General features: G+C 41.0%; 1 protein-coding gene across 1 annotated transcript in view; it reads right to left on the bottom strand.

The window, feature by feature from the left end:
- The window catches only part of kif5ab (kinesin family member 5A, b), a gene marked incomplete at both ends in the record, with an annotated part of 141,425 nt that overhangs the window by 30,151 nt on the left and 86,966 nt on the right, over positions 1-24,308 (bottom strand). The window contains 4 exons of the mRNA XM_080728227.1: positions 5,335-5,538; positions 9,720-9,908; positions 14,012-14,158; positions 23,090-23,296. Coding sequence (XP_080584353.1) covers positions 5,335-5,538; positions 9,720-9,908; positions 14,012-14,158; positions 23,090-23,296 — 747 coding nt within the window. The remainder of the gene's footprint in view (positions 1-5,334; positions 5,539-9,719; positions 9,909-14,011; positions 14,159-23,089; positions 23,297-24,308) is intronic.

Raw genomic sequence — 24,308 nt, 5'->3', positions numbered from 1 at the left:
TGCGGCATATAAGGTCATTACACCAAATTATTCACGCCGTAACCATGGTTACCTTTACATCACCAGATTCCTGGACAGCTGCCTGTTTGTCCCTCCTGACTACCTCTGACATGGTCTCTGAAAAGCACACACACACGCACGCACACACACACACACACACACACACACACACACACACACACACACACACACACACACACACACACACACACACACACACACACACACACACACACACACACACACACACACACACACACACACAATTTTCAATGATTACATGAATTCCCTAAGCTTGACCCTTTCTCTCACTCTCCCTCTGTCTCGGGACGTGCAGAGAACGTTAGAGAGGCGGGGACTGACATTTCTAAAAGGGCACTTTTGGTGAAAATACCGAAAATAGCTTGGAGGTCGGCTATTTTCGGTGCTTGATACCTCATTGAACTAAGCTTGGATTTATACATAGAGAGGGCAATTCTTATTCTTTCAAGACACATAAGATGCTGCTTTAAAGTTCAGGAGAGTTTGGACACGGCAATTCTCTTGCTGCCCTCAGGTATGGCATGGAAAGAGGGCATTTGCATTTCTTTCACCATAGTAAAAACTGCATTCATGGTCTGGAGAGGGCACATTTTACAGACGTTTAAAAGGGCAGGGGCTCAAGCCCCCTTTGATGTCTATGTGTGCACGTGCCTGCGCGGACACATACTCGCACACCCACGCACACACGCACGCACGCATGCACGCACATACGTACACGCGCACGCATAAATGCACACACACACGCACGTACGCACAACAAGAAAGTAAAATCGAGACGAGAGAAGTAGAGACACAGAGAAACAACAAGAGAGACACAGTCATGCTTAATTTATGCTCTGTCATACGAAGGTGTCACTCACCTGAAGTAGTTGATCTGCAAGCTCACAACGCGTTGCATCTGCAACTTGTTGTATGCTTGTAGATCAGCTATTTGGGTGCGTGATGCGGAAATATAAACCGGGCTTCAGACAGAAAAGCTCGCAGTCATGTCACAGTGGTGATTAAGTGATGACAGTGACTTACCATCGGCAGCGGTACAGCTTCCAACAAAGACTGACTGCCTGTGAACGGCGCAGTCAAGGTGACCTAATTTGTGCCTTAAGTTTAATCATATCTATCTGGCGTTGTAAATTCCTGTCAGTTCTCACTGAGTGACACTATCTACTACTTGTGCTTTTTGCTAAAACAATTAGAACGTCCTATCTACATTGTGCCATCAATACGACTTAGAATAGAGTATCTTGTCTTCCTTTATCTAGTGCTATAGGCAGGACACTGTCAGAGACATATAGATCAGTTGGTGATACAAGCATGACATTTGGCACAGATAACCTTATACCACCCTAATTGATAATCAACCTCCTTTGCTAAATTTTTCATTATGGCAGCCAGTTTTCAAAATGGCTGTAACTGGGTGAAAGATTTACAGCCCCAGTAAAGTCATATAGTCCAAAACATAGGCCTGGTTGCAGCCATTATGAAAACTGACTGGCATCTTGCATGGCCCGGGGGTTGATTACCAATTAGGGTGGTATAAAGTAATCTCTGCCAAATGTCATGCTTGTATTACTGTACCAAGGGTCATTCCCAGCGGGCAAGATAAAGATATGGTAAAGATAAAAAATATCTTTCTTGATTGAAGTGGAAGGGAGTGGATGGTACTGTAGCGTCCACTGTGGACATTACCATCCACTTCGATCGAGAAAGATATTTTTTATCTTATCCTTATCTTCATCTTGCCCGGTGGGAATGACCCTTAACTGAATTATTCAAAAGTCTCCAATTTCCCACCTGACTACTATAGGATTGCACTCCTTTGATCCTGGAGTTGGGCCAAAATTGATTAATCCGCCCATTTATTTTATGAACTTAAATGTGCCAGGAGGACTCTGCAGTGAGAATGATTTGCAGGTAAGTGTGGTCTGATTTACTAATTTTGGTGGCGATCTCCTGTCACTCACCCACTAACTCACTCCATCATTCATGGTTTGCAGCAATTTAAAATTGGAGCTAGAGTTCTGGAAGCTACATGCATGATTACTCATAGACATCGTTGGGTAATGTTACTTTTAAAAGTAACGGTAGCACTTTACAATAATGACCTGTTATAAAGCATTTATAAACATTTATAACACATTAATAAGCAGCTTGTAGATGAGTAATAATGAATGAGCAAGCGGTTAATAAATGTTTATTTAAACATGTATAACTATATTTAATAATCATTTATAAATTGTTAGTAACTTGTGAACTATTCATGAATAAGCCATTTATAAACAATTATAAATATATTTTAAATCATTTGTAACCAAAGTTATTTAGTATTTATAAGCTATTTAGAGATAAATAACTAATCATTTACAAGCTATTCATATACATTGGTAAATGTTTAGTAAAACATTTATAACACTTTTTATGCCTTTGTAAATGATTATTAAAACATTAATAACACAGTTATAAGTTATTTGTAGATAAGAAACTAATCATAGACAAGCTATTTATATACTAATTCATTATTTACAACTGTCTATTATGTGGCCTCCATTTTTGTTCATGTTTAACAAATGCTTTGTAAAGCATTCCTAAATTATCTATAAATCATTGCTAGATGTTATCAAGAGCCCTAATGTAAAGTGAAGACACTTCATAATCTACAACTGTCTGTTAACGTGGTCTTCACTTTACACTACCAATGATTTATAGATATTTTAGGAATGTTTTACAAAGCATTTGTTAAACATGAACTGTCTGTTAACGTGGTCTTCACTTTACACTACCAATGATTTATAGATATTTTAGGAATGTTTTACAAAGCATTTGTTAAACATGAACAAAAATGGAGGCCACGTTATTAACAGACAGTTGTAGATTATGAAGTGTCTTCACTTTACATTAGGGCTCTTGATATCATCTACCAATGATTTATAGATATTTTAGGAATGTTTTACAAAGCATTTGTTAAACATGAACAAAAATGGAGGCCACGTTATTAACAGACAGTTGTAGATTATGAAGTGTCTTCACTTTACATTAGGGCTCTTGATAACATCTAGCAATGATTTATAGATAATTTAGGAATGCTTTACAAAGCATTTGTTAAACATGAACAAAAATGGAGGCCACATAAATAGACAGTTGTAAACAATGAATTAGTATATAAATAGCTTGTCTATGATTAGTTTCTTATCTACAAATAACTTATAACTGTGTTATTAATGTTTTAATAATCATTTACAAAGGCATAAAAAGGGTTATAAATGTTTTACTAAACATTTACCAATGTATATGAATAGCTTGTAAATGATTAGTTATTTATCTCTAAATAGCTTATAAATACTAAATAACTTTGGTTACAAATGATTTAAAATATATTTATAATTGTTTATAAATGGCTTATTCATGAATAGTTCACTAGTTACTAACAATTTATAAATGATTATTAAATATAGTTATAAATGTTTAAATAAACATGTATTAACCGCTTATTCATTCATTATTACTCATCTACAAGCTGCTTATTAATGTGTTATAAATGTTTATAAATGCTTTATAACAGGTCATTATTGTAAAGTGCTACCAAAGTAACTTGTTAGTTACAGTTATACTGCCATTACAAATACCGGTATTCCATTATGTAACAGGATTTTGTTCTGAGAAAATTAACTTGTTTGATTATTTTTGCATTAGCCACGAATAACCCCCCTGCAGGAAGGTTTGGTAAACATAAAATCAAGAGTGCAGTCTATCAGAGTGATCACCTGCGTCGTGAAGCTGTGCTCTGGGCTTCACCAAGGCAGATTTGCATTGACGTTCTGCTCCTTTCACCAATAAATCCCCAAATAATGTGAATACTTCCACGACCGTACTAAATAGCAACCTCTCTGTCTTCTCTCAATCTCTGCCACATCGCATACTGTAGGCGCGAAAAATGAATGTAATAAAAACAAGACCATGTAATACCATCAGTCACACCAAAAGTATAGTGACCCATTGAATAGAATGATTACACAATCTCCACAGACTGCAAGGCATCAGTCACAGATTTTTTTGTCCGTGCAAGCTAGTCTCCGTTGACAGAGACAAGCTTGTCCATTTCAGGAAACAGCAAAAATGCGTCGGATGGACTTGGAAGTGACAACCATCCATTATTTTTGGAAATAGTAACCGAGTTACTCACGGTCTGTGCGTGCGTGCGTGCGTGCGTGCGTGCGTGCGTGCGTGCATGTGAACTTGTCTTTATCATGTCTTCACTGAAAATAGCTGGTCTACAAGCTCACACCGAGCCGCGGTACGACAACATTGTGAACTTCCAGAACTGCTATTTTAAACCAATGTTGTTATATTTAGCTGAATTTTGAATATGACATGGCTATTATGACACGGCCAGAATAGGAACACTATTATGGTTCAATGTGGTTAAGAGATAAAGAGATAAAGGTCAACATGACTGATGATTTTTATGTCAAAATAATACCCTGAGGCAACATTTAAAATGTAGATGACTCTGAATGTGTTGTGGGTGAGACTGTTTTCAGCCACATTTAAACTGTAGATGACTGGCTGTGTAGTGGGAGAGAATGTCCTTCACGTACTTACAGTACTCTCAAATCAAACTAAAGGTTGTTGGAGCACAAATGGTGTCCCTCAAACCTTATCGTGCTCATACAAGGGAATACTTTTCAAGGAGAGAGGATGAGTTATGGCCAAAAGGGGAAAATAAATGCCATAAATAATCCAGGACCAGGCAATCAAGAAGGGTTTGATAATGTGAAAGGTCTTTAATTCAATGGGATAAAATAATTAAATGCACATCAGCACGTGTTGGCTTGCGCCTTCTTCGCGTACAGTACTGCACCAGTCACTGCTTAATGGACGCATGGATTAATTTGAAAACTTTACAAACTTCTCTGACTTAACCTTAATTACTAAACCTTAATTAATTAATTAACCTTAACCTTGATTAACCTTAATGTCTTATTAAACAAAAGTATTGTTTTAGTAACTTTGGAGAAAATAAAGCCATTAACAGAAATACTCACACGTTTATGTCCAATATATCGCTAAAGCTGTGTATACAGACAATAACATGTACTCTGTATTGATAGTAGTAAGGTCTTCTATTGTAGTTAAAGTTTAACTTAAGGGATCGATAATTTCAGGCGAAATTGAGTTGGAGCAAAGTATTACAAAGAAAACAACATAAATGCTCACAGCAGACACAATCTGATGAAAACGGCACAAGACCTTTAGGGCAAAATGAAAATGTAATTTTCTGCGTGTTTGGTACTATACTATGATGTGATTGATGTTGCTGTCTGGGGTAGATATTTGTTTTCCTCCATATCCATTATTCCATCCTGTGATTGGCTCTGTCCTACCTTGAACTTGGAGCTTGGCCAGTTCCTCGCTCAGAGAGTCGTAGCTGTCCTCCAGTTGTCTCTTCTTCAGCTCCACGTTCTGCATGTACTCCGTCAGAGAGCGGATCTTTGCCTCGTGCTGAAAGTACAGAACACAGCCTCTAAGATGTGTGTAAGGCAGTGGTTTTCAACCTTTTTCATATCAAGGTCCATTAAGTATTCAGCATTTGAGCCACGGACCACCATTTGATGAGATTTAGCCTCTCAGACCCAAACCGTACAATATTTTGTTAGCCGTTACATAGTATTTTGTCCACAATTCCATGCTGTATACTGATTGATTGAAGGATTGATTGAAGACTTTATTAGAAGTTTGCATAGGAAAAGGTACAGTTTCATGACGGTACAGTTCACTGGTACAAGGTCTACTAAAAGGAGATCCTAGTAAGCTTTTCGGCTTATTTACTCAGGAAACCTTTATGTACAGTATCTCATACAACATTGAATGACAGACGGATAGAACACAGTACTATGCAGTAGATATCATCAGAAAAAAAAAACAATGCAAAAAATAGAGAGAGAGAGATAACACTACAGGAAAACGTTGATCAAAATAACAATTGTTCTACATTCAATTGTGTAAACTTCTTGTAAATGAAGTAATGCAGATGTTTAATAATAATTAAACAAAAACTCTTGATAGTTACTTTTTGGTTACACTCTAAAGAGTTAAATATCTATAAGGGACAAGGGTCCATTTGGTTACCAACTTTCCATCATTTAGCTGGGGTCCACCAGGAACCCCCTCACAGACCACTAGTGGTCCCCGGACCACTGGTTGAGAACCGCTGGTGTAAGGTACAGATTATTGATGAGCAAAGGGAGCCAGAGGGAACACTGTACACTCGCAGAGGGCCCATGGATTTATAAAGGATAAAATTGACTTTGGGCTCGCCATGCCGTGGAATATGCATTACAGTACATTCAATAATAACGATGCCTGTCCATATGGGAATTGATCTTTCATTGAACTTTTAAGATGTCTGCTTGTCCCTACTGTAAATACACTTCACCTCTCCGCGTCCCTCTATCCTAGACACCAATCCCATCCGTCATCATATCCTCCCTTTACATTCTCCTCCTTTCTGTGTTATTTGATACTGTATAAGGACTTTGCAATAGCTTTACAATATACAGTGCGGTCAAACAAAAACCCTAATTGATAATCAACCGAACGCCAAGCAGAATTCCTCAATTTTTTTAAGATGGCAGGCAGTTTTCAAAATGGCTACAACCAGGTCAAAGATTTACAGCCCCAACAAAGTGATATAGTCCAAAACGTAGTCCTGGTTGCAGCCATTTTGAAAACTGACTGCCATCTTTTTTTAAAGATTTGTTTTTGGGCTTTTATGCCTTTATCGATAGGACAGTAGACTGACAGGAAATGGGGGGAGAGATGGGGAGTGACATGCGGCAAAGGTCATTCGGATCAGGAATCGAACCGGCGTCACCGCCAGGCATCAATGCCTATGTGGTATGCGCCTGGACCAGTAGGCCAGCGGGCACCCCCTGACTGTCATCTTTAAAAATATAGTAATTCATCATGGTCCAAGGTTGATTATCAATTAGGGTGGTATAAAGGTTATTTATGCCAAATGTGCTTGTATCACCAACTGAACTATTCTTTAAAGAAGCAATTTCCCACCTGACTACTATGGTGATTAAGGATTGCATTACTTTGATCCTGGAGTTGGGCCAAAATTGATTAATGCAACCATTTATTTTATGTACTGAAATGCACCACCATTTCAGTGCATTTTATGTACATTTTTCAGTACATTTTGTACTGAAATGCATCTTTCTCTGCAGTGAGAAAGATCTGCTGTGCTGGAAAAAACAACATGGGCTGGAAAAAACAACATGTTAAAAATAAAATATGCACAGTGCAACCTGGATCAAGCTCCCATAGGGAATTTATTCAATTACCATCAAGGTGACGTACTTTCGAGCAGCTTGTGTATAAGGAAGAGCTAAGACGCTCGAAGCATCACCTTAGTGGTTAGGGAATATATTTCTTGTGGGAGCCTGATTCACTCTCTTTTCAGTTTTAGAGAGAAGAACTTTGCTCTCTGGATTCTGTGATGTTATCGTTACATAATTTATCTCTCTTTTATCCTCAGAGTCCATAATTCCCCACGGTTCCTTTCTTCCTGCACTTACTCAGCCCCTTATCCGAGAGATGAATGGTGGACATTGGGTGGCGTATCTTTTTGATGAACTAAGCCAACTGTGCGCATGAAACTTATTTCACAGGTTCTGGATTTGATTCCATACGCCACGGCTGTTTCACAATGTGAAAACTTTATGTCATAAAGTTCTCAGAACCTAATTTGGGCCCAGCTCAGGAGGTAATACTAATTTTAGTTCTGGGAACCCAGAACATACTGGTACACTACTTAAAAAAATCACACCCAGTGTGAAGTTAGCGGTGCTATTTATGAGTTCATTTCATTCAGTGTCCCGCGAAGCTTGGCCCATGTGACCCTGGGCATACAAACAGACGCGGGACAAACAGACAAAGCCAGATGTAGGAGCGGTTAGCTCATTACAGGAGCACCGCTCAAAAGTTGTATTACGTACGTTTCAGGGATGGTTCTTGGTTATAATGTAAACGTAAACAAAACGCCATCACATAACTTTATGGGTTCTGGAAAGTTTCAGATCAGCAAAAAGACATCAACAGATTATCATGAACAAATACTGCCATCTGATGAAAATAATCCACATAGTCTATAGAGACTAGACCTTACCCGTTCGAAGATATGTGCTCCAAAATATGTCAAACGCACCCGGTGAAAGTGTGTGTGAGAGAGAGAGAGAGAGAGAGAGAGAAACATTCCTAACTGTGAGAGAAAGGGGTGTGTGTGTGTGGGGCTACAGATCCCATGGCCTGGAGGAATGGACCGTAACCCTGGCAACAGACAGCAGAGTTCAACAGAAGTGGTTAAGAAAACGCTAATTTAAACTGCTTTAATTTGGGAGAAATTAAATTCGGGCTCCGTCAGTGTTGGTATAATGCTAATGGCCAATACCATGTGAACTTTGGGATCAGTTGCTGAAGCGAGTGAATAGATAAACGTAGATAAGCGTGAGCGTTAGAGCGTTAGAGCGTGAGTGAGTTGAGCGTTAGAGCGTTAGAGCGTTAGTGAGTTTGGAAAATTATATGTTTGATAACGTTTCAATAAAACTGAAACAACTACTGTATTTGTCTCTCAAAATCCAGGCATTGTAAATAGACATTAAAACAATAATTTGCAACCATGCTTACAGTGGCTGCTGTGGGATTTAAGCTAAAAGAAAGATTTTTCCTTCTCCTTTTGGCTCCAACTAGCTATTTTCTGCCACTTTGTGAAAAACAAATCATATTTTTGTCACAGATACTGTATCCCTTGCCGAATAAAAACTATAAACTTTCTTCTAGGACACCTGTTATCAATCAAAGAATGTAATAAATATTATTTGTCACAACGCCTTTATTTTTGAAATCTGCGAAGCGGGAGTCAAATGCTTACGGCGGTGTGACATGATGTAGGTGTCGAGGATTATTTAAACCTGCTTGTCAGAGCTCCTGTGGCGAGAGTTGATGGATGACACTTTAGTGCACGCAGTATAGGCTGCCTGCTCAATGCTTGGCAGCTGTCAGATTCACATCAGTCAATGGAGGAGTTCACCACACGCACGCACACACACACACACATACTGTATGGTGGTGCAGACTTCACTGAACTCATAGCAGGTTACGGCCATGTGCACATCAGATTTGTGTTATTCTGCGTTGTTGTGCTGACCACAATAAGCGTGTTCAGATTTTGGTACCCAGTATTGGCCAGAATTCCAATACTACCATCAGCTCGGATGTGAAGGAGAGGGAAGTAGGGGTGGATTGGACACACCCTCCGCAGAGGGCAAATGCAAAGTGGGGAGGCCAAAACAGACCTGAAGAAGATCAGTCGAGAGTGAGGCCATAACAACCTGACAGAGTCCGATGGCGGGGTGCGATTGCGTCCGTATGCTCCATCTAGGAGCCTACAGGAATAAGTCAAGTCATTGGCGAGATTATTGCTTTTGTGAAATAGGCTCTCTCTCTCTCTCTCTCTCTCTCTCTCTCTCTCTCTCTCTCTCTCTCTCTCCCTCTCTCCCTCTCTCTAACCCTAACCCTCCCTCCATCCCTGAACAAGCTCTGATGTCACATACAACAATCCCAGTACTACTTATGCTTGGCGGTTCTTTCCCTTCCATCCATCCATCATCCCTCCTCACCTGGGAGATGAGGAGCTGACATGAGGAGAGCTCCCTGCCGGTCTCCTCCATCTTGCGGTGACACTCCATCTGCAGGTTCTCCAGGTAGCGGCAGCGCTTCACCATGGACTTCACCTCCGACTTGATCTTGCTGATGTAGAGACGGGCCACGGTGAACTCCTCCTCCAGCGCCCCACTGATCTCCTTGGGCTGGTAAAGGAACGGAAGGAAGGGATGGATGGATGGATGGATGGATGGATGGATGGATGGATGGATGGATATCGTTTACAGTTTCAGTTACAGTTTAGGCATTTAGCAGATGCTTTTAATCCAAAGCGACTTATAATAAGGTAATACATCAATCAATCAATCAAGCAAGATAATATGTCAGTACATCAACAACAATACAACAAATGCATAGGAATATCAATCTAGAAAAAAAATATATATAATAATAATAATAACATAGGTAGACCACGCACCTAATCAGTAAAAAACTGAAAATGCTATCTAGCTTCATGTGTGGTCATCGTGGGAAGGGGAGTGTTACAGTAGTGCTATGGGTTTAGGTGGAGTCTGAAGAGGTGAGTCTTCAGTCCACAGCGGAAGCTAGGGAGTGAGTCTGTTGTTCTAAGTGCGAAAGGGAGTTTATTCCACAGTTTGGGGGCCATGGAGGGCAAATTGTCTAGGACGAGTGGATTATGGTCCTGGGGTTTTTAGCGAGGGTTCTGTCAGCATCAGTGTGTTGGCTGATCTGTGTGAACAGGTGGGGTTGTAGGGGTTACAAAATACAAAAGAAAAAAAGAAAGAAAGAAAGAAAGAAAGAAAGAAAGAAAGAAAGAAAGAAAGAAAAACACTGTCGAGGTGCCAACTTGCATCTTGTGCACAAGTTGCACAATAGTGATGTGCGGATGGCAGTTTTAGCCGCGGTGCACCGCGGTGATCTGCGATGCGGGTGGATTTGGATCAATCAAATATAACTATTAATTAATTTTGGACAACCGCGGATGAAATAATGCAGGAAATACATTATGACATAATATATCTATCAATACAAAAGCTACATCTCTGAATGCTTGTGTCTGTGTGTTACTTTGTATAATTTATTAATTCTTCATGAGGCAATGTCCAGTCCACAATAAAACGATACAGCTGCAACCACTTAAAGGCATTGGATCAGCATCTCGGCATGCCTCGTCGCGCTCATTACCTTACCTCTATGGTCGCGCTGTGCTAAAAAGTTGAATCTCTTTCATACTGTAGATCCCTTGTGCATATTGCAAAGTATATGCAAGTTAAACTTACCACTAACACGCTGTGTGTGTGCTTGTTTCTCTCTCTCTCTCTCTCTCTGTGTGCCTGTCTGTCTATCTGTCTGCCTTTCTGACTGTATCAGCAAAGCGCAGCACAAAAAAGACGAACAGACATTCCGTAGGCTAAATCAATGCATTTCTGGGAATAGGCTTACCAGAAAACAATAATAAGTTGACATATGGAAGATGCAGATGAGGATGGATGCGGATTTATGAATTGGATAAATATAATTAATGCGGTTGGATAATGGCCGGATAATTAATTTGCGCAGATGGATTCGGATGAACTCTGCCAACAGAGCGAGCCATGAGTTGCGCTCACCACCACTGACATAACCAGGAATGCTGGTCCCTCATTGGCTGTTAATGATGGCGTTGCCAGAAATGCTGGTCCCTGATTGGGCTACAGGCTTAAACACACACAGCTACCTACCTACCTACCAGTACCTACAGTAAATACCTACCTACATACCTACTGTACATACAGTACCTACTTACCTACCTACCTACATACGCGGCCAAACGCAGTACTTGCACGCTCTGCTGGCGCAAAGAAAGAAAGAAAGAAAGAAAGAAAGAAAGAAAGAAAGAAAGAAAGAGAGTGCAGACACCCAGGTTTACCTTGAGGGATGATTTAATATAGTTCAGGGGCTAGGGGTGGAAGGAGAGAAATATCTGAAAGCCTTGTGGCGCTTGGTAAAAACACACATCATCCATTATGTTAACAGCGTCGTTTAACAGAATCTGTCACTGAAATTATCAGTGGAGGAGGCAACCAACACATCAGTATCAATTTAAATGCAAGAGCTCAGACATGCCAGTGGACCAACCCTAGTGCTGATAGACATTAAAGTGTACCGTTCCTGCTTTTAACGGAGCCGCTGGGATTTACAACATCAACATGCTGCGGCGGGCGTACATTAAGCAGGGAAACGCATAGCAAGAGGTAGTTTTAAGCAACTTAGCAAGATTTGGTCTGCATTTCTACAGCGGCTTTATGCAAAGCGCCTCGGGATGTGCGTTCGCCCATTCACACACATTCGCATGCATGGGCTGATGGCACCATCTTATCTTTTGTCACAGAGACAAAAGAAACAAAAGAACACATATATCAGTGTGACATAAAGAGAAACTCAACTGTATGCACACATTCACGTGCACTTGCACGAACACACAGGAGTGCGAGCACTCCTAATACAAATACACACATACTGTATACCTACAATATGCATACACATACTGTACACGCTTTCACACACACGCACGCGGACACACGCACGCACACACATACACACATTATCTTACAGAGGTGTCATTAATTATGGGGATACTGGTATAATAAGATGGGTAATAAAAGACTATAATTTCTGTTTTCACACCCACCCACACACACACACACACGCACGCGCACACGCACACACACACACGCACACACACACACACACACGCGTGCGTGCACACACACACACACACACACACACACACACACACACACACACACACACACACACACACACACACACACACACACACACACACACACACGCAGACATGTCCTTACAGGGAAGTCATTAATTATGGGAATACTGGTTAAATAAAACTATATTTTGTTCAGTTCTCTGTTCTATTTCTCTTTCATGTGTTGTAATTGGGGGCACTTTAATTATATTTTCACTGTAGGGGATCCTATAGGGTTGTTATATACTGTAGTATTTAGCTATAATGTAAAGTGTCTTGTGACAACTTGTTCAATAAACAAAGATACCTATTTGTATAGGGAAAGCAGAAGGAAGTCAGAATAAACAATGAACATAACAGCCGGACTACACCAGGCTTATCAAAGCGCTCGTGTGGCAGGCTACAAAATAGGACTGGATCTATCTAAGTGCGTGTGTGTGTGTATGCAGGACTCGTGTGCGTTAGCTGGTGTAGACTGTCCGTAACACTTGGCCTCTTCACAGGTCCAAAATGACGAACCCCAATCCCAAAGGACACGAGATCCGAGTGGACCCTCCTTTTTAAATTTTTCTTTAAGACGGACCCGAATGGACTATGTGTTTGACACTCTGACATCACTGTGATGTCAGGGGAACCACACTAGCAGAATCCCTGTTATGCCCTTATATGGAGATCCCTGATGTCATCAATATTAAGCCCATATCTAACAGGACTTCATATGGGAATGCCCATATATGGAGGAAGACAGCCCATCTGTGTGGCTGGTTCTACTGTACAAACAGGTATCTCCATATATGGGCATAAAAGGATTTGTATGTATGATGTCAGATGTCATAGACGTCATAGGACTTTCACACAAAGAATAACTGAGTAAGGATGTTTGGGGTCTCACCGCATATCTCCATACACAGTACATGGATCTCCATATGGGTACCAGGGGTCTCCATACAGGTATATGGGTAACTGGTCCGATATACATCACTGGCCAGAAGGCCAAGACATGGCGCAACCTCGCCCAGGCGTCTTACTGGTATGACCTACATAATTAAATCAAGCAACTACTGTATGTACCGGCACAATAAGAGATGATCCATGATCGCACAAGAGCACTTTGATTCCATAATGATAATAGTTTGGTGTGCTATGTGCTCTTCTCTCTCCAAGCCACTGAACTTAAAGAGCTTTTGAGCTGCTGTAATCTAATCCCAGGTGAGTCTAGTCATCGCAGCACTTCACAGCTGGAGCAAGCCCCAGGGACATCCTCTCCTATCGCACATTACAGCCAGCAGAGAAAGATCAACAATCAAATTTGTGTATTAGATTGTCTGGCACCTATAGTTGATCGCGGTGAGAGAGTAGTAACGGAACGGTCATTGAGGTGTGAGAGGCGAGCTCCAGCAGAACAAGGTCTGGTCTGATGTCATACACAAAACACATGTCCATATTGGGGCATAATCTGGCCACCCGCCTGTCCACCACTACTTGAGCTTTACTATTTGGATATAGAATATATTGTATATGTCTGGTTGAATTACCACTTACCAACTTGAGGTCTCCGTTTCCCAAGATGGTGCTGAACTCACTCAGGTCTTTCATAAGCCCCTTGAGAATCTCAGCGATGCGTTTCCTCTGGTGGCCACTGGCCTCCTGGATACGGGAAAGCTCTGCCTCCAACGCCATCAGGCGGGCCTGGAAGGGGGGCAAGAAAAAAGAAAGACAAAGTTTCAGAGGAAGGGGAGGAGAGGGATATCGGGCCGAGAAACTAAAGAGGGATCGTTAAGAGCAGCCAGGAGAAGCTGGGGAGGATTATAGGATACGTATTAACCCCTGACCTCATTCATATCCAAGAAATCTGAGGAGCAAAACATAATGGGCTCTAAATGACAAATCAATAGGCTATGAAGATAGAAGGGGAAGGAACACTGGCTTGGTGAAAGGGTCTGTTTAAGTGAAATCAGAAACTAAACAGCATCCTTTCTCCAACAATAGCTCTAACAACTTGAACACAGTGAAAACGTTTACAGCTGAGCAGCATCTACAATGATCTCCGTTACCACCTAATGTACATGCTCTTTGATCAAGGTGCAGGACCTCTTGATTTTTGAAGTCTCAAAACTCTACAGAAAAGAAACGGAAGATGCAAGAAGGGACAAATCCACTAAAATTAACATTTTGCTTTGTATTTGTATTTTGTATTTGCCATTGTAACACACAATGGCAAAGTATACCGAATACAGATATGTCTATATATGGGCATAAAGCCCCCGACACGACTCAGACATCGGATTGGCGGTGCGACGTGTGAGGGCTGCAACACTTTTCTCCCCTGATTTATCTTACCCTCATAATGCTATTCCTTTAGTTCTTTGTAATTGTGTATGAATGAACATTAAACTGAAAGTTGACCAACAGCAGGGATATCATTAGATGGAGCTGTGCATAAAATAAGCAACACATTGAGCACAAGATCAGAGATTCCAGGAAGAGAGGGACAGGAGAGGAGGAGAAAGGAAGAGACAGAATAGGAGAGGGAGATTTTATTCTTTTCCCCCTGTGGATTGGCTTGCCCGCTTCACGATAATTGCGTCAGGAGCTACTGTATAACCCGTCCGCCCGTCCCGCAGTTCTACCCACGGGACCTGCAGGCTACAGGTCGGCCTGCGACTGCAGCCTATACTAAGACACACATACATTATAAAAGCAATGGGGATTTTCACTGTCTGGCTCTGGGTCATCACGCTAGCCTTTGAAAATGTCTGGCCCGAAAGAAAAAAAAAGGTTGGCAGCCTCTGATCTAAGCCAACCTATTATAATATCAATACAATCAGTGACACTCATTAGAGTTTTAGTTCTCTGGCTCCCATGGAGGGTTGCCTGGGCCCAGATAGATGGATGGCCAGTGATCAAAGGAATAATTTACATCAGTGGTGTCTGAGATCAGACATTCATTTAAAAGCAGTTTGAAGTTGTTAAAAAGAAGAGCATCTGCGATCTGAAGGGACCATTACCACTTAAACTCAATCCTTTATCAGTCTCTATATTGCCAATGTCCATTCCATTACCTCCAATCTGCTTGAGCACTTTCTGGTTCCAGCTCATTTCATAGCATTAACTATAAGTAACTAGCAGTAAGCAATTAATCAATAGCAATCAGTTAGCAAATTAGCTAAACTGGAGAAGGATGAGGGTTAAAGCCAAATGTGTCGATATATACTGTGTGCACTGCCACTGTATATACATACTTGTATACAATTTAGTAAGATTGATTTGTAGATGTGTAAAAGAAGAGATGGATTGCGGGACTGGTCACACGATCGACAGATGAATGGATTTATTATATGAAAGAGCTTTGAATGGACAGATGGATGTTAAATAAAGGGGGCATGGACCAGAAAACGGATGAAAGGAAACATGAGTGATGACATCTCCAGCCTCTGGTATAACGATGAGGAGTATCCAGTCAGAGCGATGATGAAGACAACCGAGAAGGCAGAGTGGGGAAGGCAGTGATAAATGTACTTCTATGTGGTGGCTATTTTCTTTAGGCTACACACTAAAATCCCCAATATTACGTTAACCATTTGCAATATTAAGTTATCCATTTGTAACTCCCAGTTGCAAAATGGTGTGTGTGTTTGTTAAATGAACAAACTTGGTGGTTTACATAAATACAATTTACCAAAACAAGGCACGGCACAATAGTGTCAGGTCTGGTCAGCTTTGCTTTGAGTGGAGGATTTGGTCACAATGAGTCAGGCAGCCCCAAATTGGTTTGTGTAATGAGGCGTGTATCTCATCCTTTCTGTTGATACGTGTTCAGTGATGCACTTTGGCTGACCTCCAGCCAGCCAGCCACCCCGGCCCGCCTCAGACAGGGGCCTACGGCAGCAGGTGAGAGGCCACAAAAGAAGGTGTTGGGCTGATAGATCTATAAAGCTATCCTGCCTTAGGGGGGAGATGATTCAGTGGAAGAGGTGGATTTAGGAGGGTTTAGCGGAGAGACGATAGAATCGCAGGCTCACAGGGCTGCTTCTGTCATTTTCAGAGGGAGATGGAGGAGGGTGGAGGACAGACTGCCAGTGTGAAATACTGTAGATGATGAAATATAGGGATGGGCATTTAACCCACTTAGATGTGGAAATCATCTATTTTCTAAACCACTTTAACCATTATTTTATACTTTATTAGCTATTCTATTTTTGAAAAATCATGGAAATTTGTGCAAATCTTTGTAAGTCAAATCTTTGCTTTTAGGTGGTTCCCTGGAAACAACATATTTTGAGATGGTGGTCCGCGGCCAAATACACACATTTTGGGGGTCCTTGACATGAAAGAGTTTGAGAACCACTGATCAAAGAAACATTTTTTTCAAAAACCTCTAGTCCAGTGGTACACTTTCAATATTTTGTATTTCATATTTCAGTACTAGTTAAATCTTTCTCCAGTCGTACAGTATTTCAGTTATTCTTTCTAGTTAAATCCTTCTCCATAATGTACATCTCTCAAAATGTTCTCTTCTTTATAAATTCAATTTGTTGAGTCAGCAGTTCTGTATCTCACTGTCCTTCACCAGTGATTGGAAACTGGTGTGCCATAGATTAGGCAGCCATATGGTCCTCACTCACTTTCCAATCAAACAATACTTTTTATCTCACCTTGTTAAGTGCAAAAGGAACAAGTGCCATAACTTGTGAAAAAAAAAAAAAACAGGAAACAAAAACATTATGTTTAATCAGATAGTTTGCACTGCAGTGAGGGGTGACATGGGGGACTGAGTTAGTTTTGGAAAGGCTAAGCATGTGCTCCAAAAAGTTGAATACGACATATTCGTTGTCCAATGTCCAATGTGTTGTTATTTGCCTTGTTTATACATGGGATCATTTGATGTATGTTTGGAATAATAATCAATGTATTTGGCATTTAAAAGGATGGTACACACACATGGAGATTTTTTTTTCCTCTTTATTGGGAGTACTTGAAGATCTTAAATATTTCAAAAAATAAATTTCATATCATTATATTATCACTTTGTGGTACTAATAGTCCGAGCGTTTCAGGCAAACATCGTGCACATTATGAAAGAAGCATGACATTTGACACACGTTAGAACATGCCATATGGAACGTTTTTGGCTATAGGGGCATCGCGGATTTGTCTTGGGAAACTTGTGGGAGCCAATCAAAGTTGCTCTCATAGACTTTACTATAGAGTCAAATAAATACAAAAAATCGAACCTCTGTTCGAAGTGGAGCTGTGTGTGTGTGTGTGTGTGTGTGTGTGTGTGTGTGTGTGTGTGTGTGTGTGTGTGTGTGTGTGTGTGCAACAGCGCCCCTCCCTTAACATGTGTGGTCAGAAAAGGTTACTGCAGTGCAGGCTACAGACAGACAGACAGACACGGACGGAGACACGGAGACAGACAGACAGACCCACACACACGACCACGTATAGGGAGCTTGTGTTCCACACAGCTCCAAAAATAAATATGCTTTAAGTAGCATGTGAGGGGTCAAACTAGGTGTTATTCGGGATTCTGAATCCAATGCAAGCATTTGTTATTCACGAAAAACATTCCTTTCCGAGAAACGGCCGCCACTAAACTTTGAAAAGTGATGACTCATCACTAAACCATAGATTTATGGGGTCCGTTTTTAGCCCAAGGAATAATGTTTTTCCTGCAAAACAAATGTTTGCATTGGATTCAGAATCCCCAAAAACACCTAGTTTGACCCCTTACATGCTACTTAAAGCATATGTATTTTTTGTATTATTTTACTCTATAGTAAAGTCTATGAGAGCCCAACTTTAATTGGCTCCCACAAGTTTCCCAAGACAAATCTGCGATGCCCCTATAGCCAAAGATGTTCCATATGGCATGTTCTAACTGTGTGCCAAATTTCATGCTGCTTTCATAAAGTGCACGATTACATCAAAATACTGCCCGAAACGCCTGGACTATAAAGGACCTTTCTTAGAAGAATCAAGTTGGTTTTCACTTTCTGCCGATTTCAAGGGTTTTGAATGATAGGACATCTAGGCTACTGTAAGCACACATGGTGATCAGATCCAAACATTGGATGTTCTTTTAAAGACATACACATATTTAAAAAATGTCAATGTCAAACATTTTTAACAAAAAACAAAAACAAAAACAAAGACGTGGAAATAGCGAGGCTTCAAACCATTTAAATGCAAGACTGTTTGCTCAGATGCACGTCTTGTTATCGCTACATCAGTTTAACGCGTTTCGGCAGGAGTCTTCATCAGGGCAAAGACTTTGCTCTCACATAAAAGGATGGTACATCAGAGCAATGTCTTTGCTCTATGTAGCCTTCTGTCGAAACGTGTTAGCCATAGGATGTAGCGTTAGAAAGAATGTGTAGGCCTATCTGAACCAACAGTCTTGTATTTGTATTCTTTGGAGTGCTGCTATTTCCACCTCTATGTTCTGTCTGTCTGTCTGTCTGTCTGTCTGTCTGTCTGTCTGTCTGTCTGTCTGTCTGTCTGTCTGTCTGTCTGTCTGTCTGTCTGTCTGTCTGTCTGTGCGTGCGTGTGTGCGTGTGTACATGTGTGCATGCGTGTGTCTGATAAGGCTGGGCAATATATCAAAAATGTACCTTCATCGAGGTATCAACATGTGTGATATACATACCGACAAAGACGTCTTGAAATTAGGTATTGGTGTACCGGTATGTCTCAAATTAATTAATACACACTCTATGCATGCACATAGCACATGCAAAAAAGCAGTCCATCTGTGTTGAGTAATATCGATATCGAGGTATTCAACAACATTATCAAATATCCAAGGTTTTCCTAATATCGCCCAGCCTTAGTGTCTGACTATGTCTGCAGACATACACACATTTAAAAACCTGGAAAAATGCTGTAGTTCCCACAACAATAATGTGTTTCCAGGACCACATTATTACCATAATCACTCAAACACATACACACACGCATACGCACGCACGCACGCACACACACACGCACACCCACCCCCCCACACACACACACACACACACACACACACACACACACACACACACACACACACACACACACACACACACACACACACACACACACACACACACACACACACACACACACACAGTCACAAGGTGAAAAAATACAACCAGCCCCTTGCTGTGGCTGGTAATTAAAAACCAGAATAATGAGCATAAAAGTGCTGTCATGAATAATGATCAGATGTTTTGCCAGACATTTTAATATGTGAATGTGAACATGAGGTAAGTGCCCTGAGGTTGATGGGGCTTGAAGTGGTGAAGTCTCCATTTAGACAACGAGATACTGTATAGAGATACCTTGATTCTAAACAAGACCGGGTTAAAACCTCAGTATAAGGCTGTACTTTACTGTATAGTATCTGTACGTAATTGTGGGCAATTTGTTAGAGGGATAGTCAGTGGTAATGCATTGTGTGAATTGAAGGGAATTCCTGTATATACATCTATTAGATAGTCATTGGTAGTGTATGTATAATAGTATGATGACATGACATTATTCCTGGAGATGAAATGTTAATCTGCAATTTGGGCCGTCCACCGTCGACAGAAAGCAAAATAACTATAATTTGTAAAATTCTAGTGAAAGTGAAAACATCAGAGTCCACACCACAACTACAATATAACAGAAATGTATTTTCGTTATGTATGCTCACATAATACATTGTTATAGTTAATCGTGCTTGGTGTGGATTGGCCTTTAAATATTGTCATTTGAAAGGGAAGTTATTCAGTTACTATTGTCATTATCTTTTGAATATCTGTGCTCTTTCATTTGCATCTGCAGATGTGTGTTGGTTTTGACTTGCAATGCAACTACTGTGCACTCTCCCTCATGCCTCTCTGCACGCTGAGAGCAGTTTTCTGTCCTACTCTGGTCTGTGGTGCAGGGGTTGACAACACTTTAGGTCTCAAAAGCACTTGCACGTCAGGCAAGTACTACAGGTCATGTTCAGCTTGCCCCAAAATATAATAGCTTGTACTACAAAACAGAAATATCCAGTAATAGCTTTTACTACAAAACAGACACAGAGAGAGTGTGTCCAGACAACCTTGCAAACTGTGTGTGTGTGTGTGTGTGTGTGTGTGTGTGTGTGCGTGTGTGCGTGCGTGCGTGCGTGCGTGTGCGTGTGCGTGTGTTACTGTTATATGTGTATATTAAACAACTGTGATACTGTTGGTAATTGAGATATGAGCTTCCCGAGGGAACAATCATTTTGTATACACTGCCTATCGGTATGCAACTGGAATGGTGCTGAGTTGGCAGAAGTGCTTTGGCCTCGTGAGGCGAGCCTGAGCGAGGCAATGAAACGCCTACTGTACATCAAAGGGAAGAGGAAAAAAGAGGTCCTTGGCCCACATGCAGCTAGCGGAGAAGGCAGAAGCAGAAACATTTGGCAGCGCACTAAATGGCCATCATGTTGTTTTCACGTGCAAGAGAGATTAAAACATGTTCCTGAGTGCAGATGATATTTCACTGGAGGGATTCAGGTTTTCCTCCAGGAAAAATCTTAGTTTAGGTGGTATGTCCTGAACACATATTCATATTCATTCATATTGTGCACACTAGGGCTGCACAATCTGAATAAAATGTCATACCTCTATGGGTTCACACTTGTTATTTTTGATTGAATGTAGCAACAGTGAAAACTGGGGCGGCAGTGGCTCAGGGGTAGAGTGGCCGGTAGAGCTGCCGGATGGGAACCGTTCCCAGATGGGAAAGGTTCCCAGTTTGATCCCAGAGTTAGTGTCGAAGTGTCCTGCAATATGACGCTGAACCCCTAATTGCTCCCGATGTGCAGGTTTCCTCCGCCATCAGTGTTTGAATGTGTGTGTGTGAATGGTTGAATGTACTGTAATGGACAATCTATGTAAAGCACTTTGGATAAAAAGCGCTATATAAATGCACCATTTACCATTTACCATTCTTCAAAAAACTGCATGCATATTAGAAGAGCTGTTATTTTAAAGCCGACCGGAAATTGAACTCTCACTTTTGTCCGACTGGATGAACGTGCTAAGCATTGCAATGATCACTGAAAATCATTGACCGTTCGACCATCAGTAGGTACTGCTGTTTGGAGTCGGAACCAACTTAAATGTTAAGGCTACGGAAGGATTTGAATTGTTAAGCTGCTTGCTTACCAAACCACCAGGCGCCGTCTTTTAGACGGTAATCCTTTATCAATGAGAGGTGAGCAAGCAGGTCCAGTAATGGTCTTCAACTGTTTTTTTTCTTTTCGCCGTGACATGCAGGGAAAGGGAAAGGTTAAATGAGCTGAACTTAAAACAAACTATTTTTCTACATTTTTATACCATGATTTGTAACCCATTTTTCGCCCAAACTGTAATCCAGGGCGCTAATCTCCCTCTGCCAACCTGGGGAGAGCCCCTAACTGAGCTCATGCTTGCATGAGGAGTGTGCATGTGGCTTCTTATCACCTGACAAGGGGGAGTTTCCCCAGTACGACATGGGCGTGGAAGGGACACGTTATTCCAACCAGTTCCTAATTAGCTGGCTATATCTGTACATGCAGGATGAGTGCGGAAAATATACAGTAAATTGTACGGTCCATATTGTTCCATTTTGGGACGTTGTAGAAGATAACAGAGGCGTAATTTGACCAATATCTAGGGTGTTGCAAGGAATGGAGTTTGTCCACTTGTGTGAAAAATGTCGGGTTTATCCGGTTTTGGGTGTTTTTTTTTATTATTTCAGTTTCGGGTGTTTTTTCCCCACACAACAGTCTAACAAGTATGACAGTTGCAGCAAGATATTTGGTAGGCTACGAGAGATATTTGTTTAAGAAGTGCCAATAAGAATAAACCATTTGATAATCTCTGCTATAATTTCTAAATGGCTACAAAACATTTTGTTTGATGCAGGACAATAATTATTTTAATAACAATAAGGGAATATCAGTGAATAATAATACTTTAATACATTTTAAACCCCTTTTTAATTATTATTTTTCAAAATGTTGAAAAAATAAGTTATTTTCTTAACATCATTAATTTTCAAGCCTAATATGTGTAATCTTATGTACAGTTCGGATATTGCAGTTATGTACAGGTATATTCATAGCCAGACAACCAGAGAGAGAGACAAGAGAGAGAGAGAGCGATTGAGAGCTGATCACTTAACATTCCAATCAATCAACTCAATTGTCGCCAGCTGATCTCTGTGTGAAACCTACTGTAGACTCCAGTGAGCAGTTGGTTAATTCTTTAAAAAAATCATAACTCTTGACAGGAATGAGCTAGAGACTTACTTTTTTCCCCTAAATACTCAGAAATGCTAGGGTGTTGCCAAGGCAACACCCTGGAGGCCCAAATGACGCCCCTGGAAGATAACAACATGATAATGATTGTTCAGCCCTACGCTATGCTTTCCTTTGAAGTTATAAGATTATTATATTATCATATGATGGGTACAATACATAATGGAAAACACAACAACAATATTGTGGTATATTTTACTGACAGTTGGTCACCAATTCAGTCTCTGTGTCTGACGGAATCCCTGGGTCATGACGTGCAGTGAAAGACAGCTGTGTTTTGACCAAAGCTTGTCCTCCAGCAAAGCTTCACTCACCATTTTCCTAGCCAGCTCCTCGGCGAGCAGCTTGTTCTGCATGCTCTTCTCCTCCACCTCCTGGCTCTTCTGGTCGTAGTTGACCGCCAGCTCTTCCAGGGCCTGGAGCACCTCCTTCACCTCTGCCTTGGCATGTTCGTTCTCCGTCTGCAGCCTGCCAAGCTCCGACTGGACCCTCTCACTGTCCCCGCGAGACGAGGCTAGAAGCTGAAGGACAGCAAGAGAACAGCCACGTGTCAGCAGTTAGCACCAAGGGGAGAAAAATGATCTTCGAAAGCGTGCAAAGAGGAATTAATATTTGTGCTTGCGTGATTTTTGTGTGTGTGTGTGTGTGTGTGTGTGTGTGTGTGTGTGTGTGTGTGTGTGTGTGTGTGTGTGTGTGTGTGTGGCCAAAGCCCAGCCAAAAGAAGTACAGTAGTTCAATTGGATGTGAATACAGTGTTGAAGTGTTCATGGGCAAGACTCTTAACCTCAAATTGCTCCCCTGGTGCAATATTAATGGCATCCACTGCTCCAAGTAGTTAGGAGGATGGATCAATGCAGAGGACCAATTCTAGGTGTGTGTAAATGCCCACCAACAACTAAATGGGGACACTGTCACAAATTATTATTAATAATAATAATGACCCCCCCACAGCCCTACTGTATAGACTGTACTTTGTTGCACAGCAAATAGAGAACATTTACAAGATCACGACTGTGAGCAGTGAGCTTGAAGATCTGCTGTTTTCGTTAGCCTTGAAAGTGAATATTCTCGCCCAAGATAACTTGACCAAAATAGGGATGCCAGGTTGAATTTGGTTAAGAAGGAAACAGTATGGCCATTTAAGTAAAAAAGCAATGTGCTGGATAAACTGTATAAGTACGAGTTCTGAAATATTAGATACTAAGACAACAGATCATCCGAGAATAAATATGGCCGTAAATATTGTGGCCTGCCAGCCAGATAGACACAACATGTTTACGCGATTGCCAGCCAGATAGACACAACATGTTTACGCGATATTACATGATTATGTGCAGCCCACTATAGACCTTATGTCACACATACATGTGGATGTCATAAATATCCAGTATTGCATTAGCAAAAGTGCTGGTACAGTACTGTATGTACTGCAGCCTACAGGCTCTCTCTGGCTATACCAACATGAAATGATGTTGTAAAAACTGAGATTATTTTACGTCTGTGCCTGTAACCCATTTTTCACTCATTTTTCAC

This window comes from Nannobrachium achirus (assembly GCF_963921795.1).
Source record: "Nannobrachium achirus genome assembly, chromosome: 6".
Classification (NCBI taxonomy): Eukaryota; Metazoa; Chordata; class Actinopteri; order Myctophiformes; family Myctophidae; genus Nannobrachium; species Nannobrachium achirus.
Note: the sequence above shows the minus strand (reverse complement) of the source record. Positions and strands in the feature narration are given on the sequence as shown.